The 11,478-nt window shown below is 36.0% G+C and overlaps 1 protein-coding gene across 1 annotated transcript; it reads right to left on the bottom strand.

Moving 5' to 3' along the window:
- Nucleotides 1-10,446: 10,446 nt before the first annotated feature.
- Nucleotides 10,447-11,478, bottom strand: LOC104406230 (potassium voltage-gated channel subfamily D member 2; the record flags this gene model as incomplete). The annotated part of the gene is made up of 1 exon (XM_010015154.1): nucleotides 10,447-11,478. A coding segment is annotated over one exon (1,032 nt), but the record flags the coding sequence as incomplete, so codon positions are not given.

Below are 11,478 nucleotides of genomic sequence, written 5' to 3'. Positions count from 1 at the left end.
AACCTCTTTCTTAGGGCATGTCCAAACTCAGTAAATCCACTGTGTGGATCACTGCCTGAGAGATACTGTGCTGTACTCATGGTATGAAGAGGGCAGTTGCATCCAAAGGGATTTGTGCAGTTCACATCAGGCACTTTTCTGCCTCCTCCAAGAGACCTGAAACAAAACCACCTCCTATCTCCCTCTCCCACATCTAGGTTTTTATCTTGTATGTGTGCTTTGATGCACAAAGGTGTCTATTTTAAAGTCATTAGTTGTGTGTGCCACACACGAGTCAGCATCACCTGTGGTCTGTAGCTGTGCCCGTCCCCAGAGGAGGAGAGGGGCTGTCACAGCTCTGCTGGTACAGGAGGAGGCTGAACTGTGCTTCTCCCATGAATGATTTAATGTATTAGATTTCAAAATTTTGGGTCTTGCAAGCAAAGAAACTGTAGGTTAAATGAACGATAATTCATTTCAGTCTCTCAGCAGCTAGCATTTCTGCAATGATCCAACTGACATGGGGCGAAGAGAGGTGACAGAAACAGCACATGGTCCAAGAATAGCATATATAGCACACATTATACTTGTTTGTTTGTGTTTGTAAGGAGCTTCCTTTATAATATTTACCTCTAAAACTCAGTGCTTTTTGACACTAATTTACATCCCATAGGTTAATTACTGTATTCACAAGCAAATTAGATAAAACTTGAGCTCCCTTTTAACTTGGAAAAAAACTAATACTGAACTTGTCAAATCATTAAGGCAATGTGTGGATGGATAGATTTACCCGAAACTATCTGTCTGCAGGGAAGCTTCAATTTGTACTCTTTGAAGTTTTCCATCCAGGTGCCCAAACAGTAAATACTAACTAAATTCTCAATCAGTGTAGAGTTTACCATGCAAATATTCAAAGGGGTTTTTTAATATAAATACATATCAAATAAACAGAAGAAATAGTTGCACTGATAACTTATCTTGCTCTCATTAGGTGTATGATAATAGGTGTATATATTGTCTAGTTCTGCCTGTCCCTAGTCATTGATACCCCTTCTCAACATGGATTTGATCAACTGATGTAAAAAATTGCATCAATAACTGAAGCCAATCAAAAAAGCTTAGAAAAGCTAAAAAATTCTCAATTCTGTAAGTGATACAAGATACTGTGGTATTTAAATTACAAAGTTGCTGTTAAGAGACTCATTATTACAGATTTTTTTTTTTTTTGGTACTGCTGTGCTCTCAATAGAAAGGCCACAATTCTTAACCTGCTATTTACCGACAAAAAAGTGATTACATGTCCTAAACCAAAGAAGTATTCACCCTCTTCACAGCCAGATTTGGAAAGCACCTTCAACATCTCTGCTTTTCACTCCTTTGTGGGAAGCAGAGGAGTTTGCGGACCAGCATGTTGCAGCTGTAATCCGCCATGTCAAAGAGCATCAATTTTGTTCCTAAGCAACCCTGCACAGTGCAGTAGTAGCTGTCCATAGCTGATAAGGATGCTCAGGGAACTGTTAACTGGCTGCAAGTGGGAGAGATGAAAGCTGCAGAAATTGAAATCAAGGCCACTAACACAGTAATAAAAATCGTCCTTTGGGTTATAAGAAAAGGGGGAGACGAATAGTAACAACAATGAAAAGTTAAGGATCTCACTCACATTACATATGCCCCTGTACAGAGAACTCTTCTGGTCCATCTTACTGAATGAAGCAAGGAGTTAAGATGCAGCAGACACTTTCAGACTGTGAGCTATTACACAATGTTAAATTACATCCTTCACAACCTCACACTCTGACTCTCACCCATTTACAAGGAATGTCTTGGATGGCCAAGCTTTCAAATGATAACTTGAAACACTCTTCCTTGTGTATCAGCCAATATACTTTGAGAGTCTGCCAGTACAACGCAAAAAACCTCCATGTCTCTAGCTACATGCTTGAAGAAAGTTGGAGTTTGGCCTCAAAACATTTTTTTTCCCCAAAGAATAATCAATCAAAACATGTTAATGTATTATCGTAAGATCAGATAATTATAAGTACCTTTATGGAGTTTCACAGTTCTTTTTTTATAAAAAGTGGTTTAAAACTGTAGTGGAATGTACTTACTTTATTTTAATTTACCAAAGTACTCAGACTAATTAAATATATTCCTAGAAGTTCATATTGTCTACCTAAGGAAATGGACTCTTCAATAATCAAACAGAAAAATTTCTTTATGCAGACACAAACTTTATAAAATTTTTGGTTTAATGTTCATATTATTTAATATTAGATAATATTACGAAAAAAATAAACAAGCGCTCTTAATATTGGGAGGTCTGCTTCAAATGTTAATTTTTTATATGAAGCTTTGGTGCAAGCACTAGTTACTACAAAGCTGAGTTAGAAACCATCTGGTTAAGAGTCATCTCACAAATCATAAAGACTCCTCAAAGAGAAAGAGCTGTGATACAAGATACCTCAAGAAAATAACTTTTTATACAAAGAAGGAAAAATTGTGGAAATGCGTTTTAAAGACGTTTCACTTAGGAACACGGATTAAGGTAAAAATCAACTAGTAGAGCTATAGACTATGCTTACAAAGCTTACATTATTGGAAAAAAAAAAAAGCAGGCAAAATATTTCTCACACCTCCCACTTAATTCTACAAACAATATACATAGAAAAATAAAATAGAGACAAAATGAAAATAATTGCCAGAGAAGGGGATGAATTTGTAGCTGTCAAAATTCAGAATTATGTTTTACCTTTTCTTACCACATATCAGCGGATTATCAAATTTACTGTATATTAACTAAATATGAGACTTATTGAAACCAATAAATCCTCAGGCTGGATGTTTCTTTGGAAAAAATGGAATCTCCTACCTGACAGTGCTCTACAATTTTGCACCCGGTTTCTAAGACAATTTTAATTAATATAACAATATCTTCATGTCATAACTCACATTTCTTACATGTATTTTTATATTGAACTGTTGGTTTGAAAAATGCAGAGACAGAAAGTTAGGATCACAACATATTTTTTCCCTTGAATGCTTTACATTACTCTTTCAATCATATAACCTTTTTTTAATTCTTGAATTACTTACTTACTTCTCTTCCTAAGTACACCACACACACAACGACCTACCTCCTTCTACAGTGTTATGTGGATATAGGGCATACTGTGTTTTAACAAGACCTGGACTCTTGTAAGATCCATTTGATTCTGATAGGGGAAGGACATAGCCAGAGTTTCACTACAGTACTCTACTTACCCTCACAGTGATTCTTGAGCACTTAAGACTTGTGTTTTTCAGCACCTAAACCTCTTCTGAGAATCCAAGCTGGGAGCCTATCTATCTGCATCTCCAGACACCTTAATGCCCTTAAAAATCTTCCTTGCAGTGTTTGGCTCCTATAAACTAATAGACTCAGGAGATCTCTGTGCCTGTTATACTTCACTACACTGGAACTGAAAAAACAGGGATGAAAGGCAAAATACCGCTCCTAAATACTTTAAATATGCAAAATTTTACTTTGCTCATATTAATAACATTATTGTAGGGTTTTTTTAGGCAATCTCCCATTTTCTATAACAGTGCAGGATCAAGCCATAATTAATCACATTTACACAGTGGCTCCCGTGTCTTTCACCTTCAGGATGGTGGGGGCCAATACCAGACACTGGAATATAAGAAAGGAAACTTTTCCTAAATGTACAAAGGACATAATTGCTTATATGAATAGTATCTTTGTATCTTTAATATTTACACAGATAGCAGTCTTTTAATGTTTTGTTAGCTTTTGTAAATGCACTTAACTAAGAATCTAAACTGAGGTAGTAAGAACTGTACTGATGACTGGGTACATTAAGAAATGCCTTCTAACAATGCATGAGGTGTGTATATTCCGGCATGAGAAAAAGAGTGCAGTCTCATTTGCGCTATGATAGAGCAGAATCTTGTCATGTTTATGCTTTTTTTTTTTAAATTAAGCTGAAATATTCTAGGACTAATGTATTCATCACCTGATCTTCATGTGTGCTCATGTTTAAATCTCAGCCTTTATACACCAGATACCTGAGTAAATATTTGTATCCAGTATTTTTCTACAGAACACTTACACCTGTTGCATATCGGGTAGTCTAGTCAAAAGTTCTATTTTCTATTTCATCTCAATTCACATTTATTTAAGTTTATGCTGTAGGAATAATGCAAATTTCTTTGGGTACTTTGGTGAAAGTGTACTTTTTTTTTTTGGTCAAAACAAACATCACAACTTTTTTACTTTACAAGCGTATTACAAAATATTACTGGAAGCCCAGGAAGATCAAAATCATATGATTCCGTGAAAAATACTCAAAAAAAATGACAGAAAAATTAGGCTACTAATTGTGACAGAGGTCAAAGTCCAAGCATGGTAATTATCATTGTTTTGGGAGACATGGCATAGAGGTCTCATTTCAAAACGCTTTCTATGAACTTAAAAAATGTTTCCTTCACTGCAAAAGCAATTCAGAAGAAAAGATGTTTTAAAGACTATGTCTTGCCCAGATACCTGTGCTCCCCTCTATTACCCAATAAATAATAGGTAGAGAAATACACAGAATTTTTTCCATCACTCTGTCAGCTCTATTGTCAGGTAACTGATGAAATCTGATAGGGCGGAATCTGAACGTTGTTTCTGGATTTCTAATTTATATTCCATCTTTTGAACAATCTATGCACTTAATCCCTGATGAACCAGATACTTGTCTCATCAGTTTACCATGATGTAAATTATGAACTGCTGCCAGTAGACTATAATGGCACAAAAATCAAGTAATTGGAGTAGTTCACTGGACTTTCTTTCAAATGTTGGAAAAGTTAATTGCCACCCTGAAGTTGCAAGATGTTCTCAACTTATTTTGGATAATTTTATTTCTGCAGTTCACATGTTCCATTTCCATATTTTTTTAATACATTTCCATATTTTTTTGGAATACATTTCCAGATTTTTTTTTTTTTGGTACTGTATCACTATTTCTAATACTGTATTCATACTTTTATATGGCTTTTATATTGCAAATTTTTCTCCTTAGACAAGGCACAATGATGTGAGTCAAGTACAAATTGTCATTACTTTATCAAAAACTTGATAGTTTGAACTCCTTAGGTTCAATCACTTACAGATTTTACTAAAATCACAATATTCACTGAGGATTAGTTGAATGATAGGCCATAATAGATCAGGCACTAGTCATAATTACTCTCTGAGTCAATCTGTTCTGCTATACTAAGTCAGCATATTTCTTTGATATATTCTGGCCCACACCAACCTCACTGTTCTTATTCTTGACTCACAGTAACAATAAGGAAACAAAATTCCATCTGTTTCCACCAAAGGAGCAAATAAATTAGATTCTGAGCAGAAAGGTCTTTTTCTGAAGCATCACCTTCATGCCCTTCGTAACTGAAGTAAGGAAATTCCTGCTCAAGAAAACGTGCAAAGCTAACTCCTGGTTCATCTAAGAGATCTTCAGAATTTTTTTGAACAGGAAAGCTGGTCCCCCATGCAACTAAATAAGAATGCAACAACTCCTGTTCTCTGTCAATCCAACAACAGGCCAATACAGCTTGAGCAATCTTTTTATCAAAGAACAAATAAATTTTCTCTACTGCCATCAAAATGACCTTTACTTTTCAGTATTTCGAATTCTCCCTGGAGCCCTTCTTGAATATATAGTAATGTGCTTTGAAGGTGATTACACTACAATTTGTCCCTCCTCTGTTATACAGTATTCTAACTACCCAGGCTAAACATCTCTGCTGTGAAGACAAAATAGATTGAGACATCAAACACATTTATAAAATACAAATTCACTAGATTGTATACAAGAGTACAAAAAAAAAAAAAAAAAAAAAAGGCTATTTGAAACGGGCGAAAATACCAAACACAAAATGAATGAATGAGCCAACATGTAGGTATGAGATAGAGAAATAACATTCCAGCTTTGCTCATCAGAAGTATTTCCAAACTTTTAATGAAGTTGTTCACAAAACAAAGATTACTACTTTTATGCTCTCTTGACAGGTTTTATTGAACTCATTAATACAAGTACTGAAGAGATGGGTGTTCTCAAACAAGCATGCAGAAACCATAACAAACTAAAGACACTTGCAACAGTCAGAAAGAAAAAAACAACAAGATAATGTGTGTGGCATTTGGGAAAAAAGTGATGTTGTGGAAATTTTATGAGCCTCATAAGGGAAAAAAATCTATCAAACAAAGGTCAGGAAAAAAAAAACTTATGAGGAAATTTCAGGTCCAGTGAAAGACAATAATGATGAATGAAAGATGTGATCTAGTGGTGAAGGATGAATGAGGAATGTGGAACAAAGAAGCAGAAAAATAAAGCCAGAGAGTCTTAATATGAATGTTAAACTTGTCCTGAACAAGGAAGGAAAAGTGCCAAGCCAGCAGACAAATCCCCAAACAGACGGAAGACTATGGTAAGTGGTAGTTTGAATGAAAAATGAAGAAAACAACCAGATGGAATATACCCACAGGGATGCAGTAAGAATGGAAAAGGAGGGAAGAAGGGAAAGAATAGAACGTGCAGGAAAATGAAATCTGTCACCCTATTTCTCTGTTCACTATTTGAGGCTTTCTGTTGTCACATCCAGTCACCTGTTTATCATAAAGTCTTCAGGGAATCTGACATATTTTAGACAGTATTCCTCCTACATTACAGACTATTTAACAAATAATTAAAATGAACAGTTGCCTTATGCTTTCTGGAAGACACACCTCTAGTTTATACTATCAGAGGAAATAAATGAATAGTCTTGTGTTTCAGCTTCACTTCATAAAGTATTATTCTCATCTACAAAAGTATTGTATGACTTGACAAAGCTAGCCAATGTAATGCCTATAAAGATAAAGTTTAATATGGCAGTGAGATTGCTTTAGAACTAGTCACAGAAGAGCACTGTGTTCCTTATTTAAAGTATGTTGTCTTTATAAAATGAAAACTACACTCTAGTGCTGACTGATTTGGGAACAAACATTACCCTCACATCATCAAAACCTTACCAGCTATTCCAGCTCATTTGCTAGCTACTGATAGGGCAAAAGGAAAGTTATTACATTACCATGTTATAAGGTGACAGCAGAAAGTGACATAACTGTGTCATTATGGGTGTAGGTGTTCACAAAAACCCTATGTAAGTCTGCCAGTCCCAATTTAATAGACCTGAGCTTTTTTCTCTGCCAGGTTTTACACTGCTCTGTTTCTTGACCTTTATGCCCCTAATACGCTTTTCAATATTATCTTGAATCTCCACAAACTGCTTTGTGACCTATTTCCATTTTATTTTCTTGTCCCTTCTTGTCCCTTCTTGTCCCTACTTTACTTCTGCTTTTGCTACAATTAATGCTGATAAAACACTAACTTGAAATTTTAAATTAGACAGCTCCATTCTGGGTAGAATGCATGCTGTTATTCTAGAGTCATCCTTCACTCTCTTCTCTCAGCCTTTATCTTCTTTTTGCTCTCTCCTCCTCTCTTCTTTTCCTTCTTTCTTTCATTTCTTTCATACAACATCTTTATGTACAACTGTGTACAACTTGAGCTGAGCAGTCAAGAACAATTAATAGCTGGGATATCCTTGGAGGCTAAAATGTAGTAATATTTGAAGTCACTGGCACTCTGCAGAGGAAAATGTTATCTATGTTTTTTAAAGACACTTTAATTGCCCAGCATCATGCAGAACTGAGAAATATAGCTCTGCTTCCAAGATAATAACTCCTCAAATTGCAGAGGTTGCTTACCCAATACCCTTGCTATCTAGAAAAACATGAGAATGACACCAAGACTCAAAACTTCAACTTTATGTTACTCTATTATTTGTAATAGCATTCATGTATTTTTACAATATTTCACATAACCTGATGTGTGCTATTGTCATTTAAAGCATAGAGACTTCACCTAGCTTTGTTGCTAAAAGAAATAAGTTGCTCATACAGAGTCCATTTATACAGCCCTAATTCAGCTAAAACTAAAATGAATAATGAACAGGGATTGTGTATTAGTAAACAGATGAGGAGGTTTAGCACAGAGCAAAGGCAGCAGTACTAATTGCATTCAGCTTTCACTGACCCTTGTTTCTTTTCTATGTAATTTTCCACTCTTTTTTGTAATTATTCCATCGAGTGAAAAGACTTCAAAGCTTTAATTATGTTAATTCTATTTAAATTATTCATATATATTTAATATTTAAATATAATCTGTATGTAGTTATCCTGATGTTACTAATGAGATGTCATCTAGCTAATGCATTCATTAAAGATTTCCCAGAAATTTGTGATGTCTGTCATATCTGAACTTATAATCATATCTGAACTTCCAAATGTGAGACTTTGGCTCTCTGCACAACCTGATCAATCTTTCTCTGTGCGAATCATCTTGAAAAAGGAGTCAAGCATGCATGTATTCTTTTTAACCCTTTTTCTTCCCCTCATGACCTAAATATTGTATGGCTGTGTACTTGAAAATAGGTTCTTAGGCTCCTTTCAAAAAGACTTTAAATCTCATCAGCACTTTGAAGATTTTACTCAGAATAATCCCTCAAAAACTGATAAGATAACAATCAAATCATACCAATTCCAAACAGATACCATATCCCCATCATAATCAATAGCAAACTGGTCATAAACCTGAAAACACAAATATGTTCAGTACCATGGACAAGTACAGCCCAAACTGCCCAGAACTGAGACAACTCCCTCAAACACCACCTTTGATTACAGAAACACATAGACTGGACCCTGCTCTTTCATAATAAGATTATACATTCTAAATACTGCTAAATTCTGAAGACCCAATTAGTCGAGATCATCATAGTTCTTAATAAAATATATATGGCAAAAAGTAACAAAATCAGAATATACGGGACTGTGAAACTAGCTAGCATATATAACTTGTTCCTTCTGCTAACTTGTCCCTTCCATTTGCCACTACCAGAAAAAAAACAAAACCCCCAAAATAACAGGAAAGCAGATTAAAATCTTCAAAGCTCTTGTCACTTCTTTTTAGCATAACTTGCCCTTACAAGTAATATGAAATATTTACAATGCACTATATTTACCTTCATCTGTAATATCACCCAGAAGATAAAAGCCCTGTATAAAAAATGGTGGCAAAAGACAGTCCCTTTATCTTTTTCAATATTCTGTGTGTGCATTTCTCAACTAAATTACAATTGCACATAATCAATTTTTTCATAATAGTTTAATAATGCACTTTTCATTTTGTTAATTTTAAAAGTTATACATGTGTCATAAATCTCAACAATCTCAACAAGATCTGGAAAAATGTTTGACTAATAAAATTATTTGCTTTGATTCATGAAAGTGAAAAGTTTGTCTTTTAATAGTTGTAATTATTAAGTAACTGGATAGTTTTCAAGGCATTGAAAAATTTTCAGTTTCATAAATGATACTCTACAGCTCAAAATTAAGAATAGAGGAAAAAGCTGTCTCCTCCAATTAGCTGACCTTCTAAATCCCTGTTATAATTAAAGACAAATGAATTTTACAGCTTGGTGCATAAAATCAACTGGTAAAATATGACTCTAGTATCAAAGACTTTATTAATTAATACCATCTCCCATCTTTGCACTAAACTGCATTGGAATCTCATGTCAACAATTGCATTTTTTAACTCCAGATTCTCTGGAAGAATTTATATTGCTAAAAAAATACGTTTTAAGACATATGCTTCATCTGTCATGTCTCACACTTCCTCAGATCATTTTCCAGTGCCTGTCATCAGTCAGTGTAGCTTGACACAAGTTACATGTCTATGAAAATCAAAGGAAATTTATCCAGTGTCTTAAATAACATCAGGAATAATTTTTTGTAAACATTAAGGTTGCTATACCTGTTTTATTTTCATAAAACCAAATAACTTTGTAATTTCATATCCAAGTCTACATCAATACATCACTTTAAAGAAAATGGCAGATCCACATACTTCTATGCATGATCAAATTAAAAGATCACACTTGACTTCTCCTTATAATTATCAACACTTTAGCAACACTGTAACAAGTACCGTCAGCAAACACATTACTCTATTAACCATCCACTGATGACTCACAGATATTAATAAAATACTCCATTTTCACTTCTAAACCAAATAAAATGTTAGGGAAAATTTGAAAGAACACAAAGAATTTCAAGATTTTTGTTTGGTTTGTTGATTGCTTTTTCAGTCTATCTGTAGTTTTAGGTTTGGGTTATTTTAACTTCAGCAACACTTTTAACTCACATGTACACGTAAAACATTCAGAAAGAAGTGATGAGTCGTATTCATGAAGTTCTGTAACAAAAACTTATCCTCACTTTTTTTCTAGCAATGCTTTTTTTTGAACTGAGTATTTTCCATTCGTGACAATACACTTGTTGAAATGTTGGCTGTAACCAAACACCAGCTGCACTTACCCCAGTGTTGTCATGGTGACAATGGTGTACCAGAAGGCTGCAGGGATGCTGGTGAACTTGCTGGCTGATGAACCTTTCTCTGCATAGTACATGACTGTGGCAAAGATGATGATGGCCATAGTGAGTGAAAAGAGGAGAAAGCCTAACTCTGAAGCACAACTTTTCAGCGTGTAGCCCAGAATGCGCAGCCCCTGTGAGTGGCGTGAAAACTTAAAGATCCTGAAGACACGGAAGACCCTCAGTGTCACAAAAGCTCCACTGACATCCTCGTTATCTGTCATCACCAGGCCAATATAATACGGCATGATGGCAACCACATCGATGATACTCATGACACTACGCACAAATTTGTAGCGACTAGGGGCCGCCAGCAGACGTAGGAGATACTCAACTGTGAAGATCATGACACAGGCAGTATCCAGACAGAAGAAAGCCACAGCATAGCGCTCTCCACAGGGCAGCTCTTTGATGCGACCTGGGCTTACCCCACAGGGCACTGTCTCCACCACGTTGGCAATAACAGAGACAGCAATGAAGAAGCCAGTGACATAGTAGAAGACCAGAGCCAGCGTACTGGTATGTGGGTTTTCAAAGGCCCGCCACATCCTCTGCCGAGCTGTCATTGAGGGCAGGGAGCTTTCAGCTGCATGATCCTGATCAGCATCATCCTGCAGGCGCTCAGCATTCTCACGCCGGCGATCCTTATACTCCTCATAACAGCAGTCACCAATGATCTCAGGAATGATGCCAAAGAAGGCCAGTTCCTCATCGTAAGCTGAGATGCACTCCTGGCGGGGATAATGAAGCTTCCCGGTACGGTAAAAGTTGAGAATGTAGCGGAAAATGTCAGGGTCCCGATCAAAAAAGTACTGCTGTGTCTCAGGGTGGTAGAAGAAGTCCCGCTCCGAACTGCCCAACAGAGTGTCAGGATAGCGCTCTAAGGTATCCAGCCACGTCTGGAACTGGATGCCACTTACATTCAGCACAATCAGAGAGTCCTGGCTTCGCTTCCTTTCCTGCCGAGGAGC

This window comes from Nestor notabilis, unplaced genomic scaffold (assembly GCF_000696875.1).
Source record: "Nestor notabilis isolate BGI_N333 unplaced genomic scaffold, ASM69687v1 scaffold10855, whole genome shotgun sequence".
NCBI lineage: Eukaryota > Metazoa > Chordata > Aves > Psittaciformes > Psittacidae > Nestor > Nestor notabilis.
The sequence above is the reverse complement of the archived record's forward strand: the minus strand, read 5'-3'. Positions and strand labels throughout refer to the sequence as shown.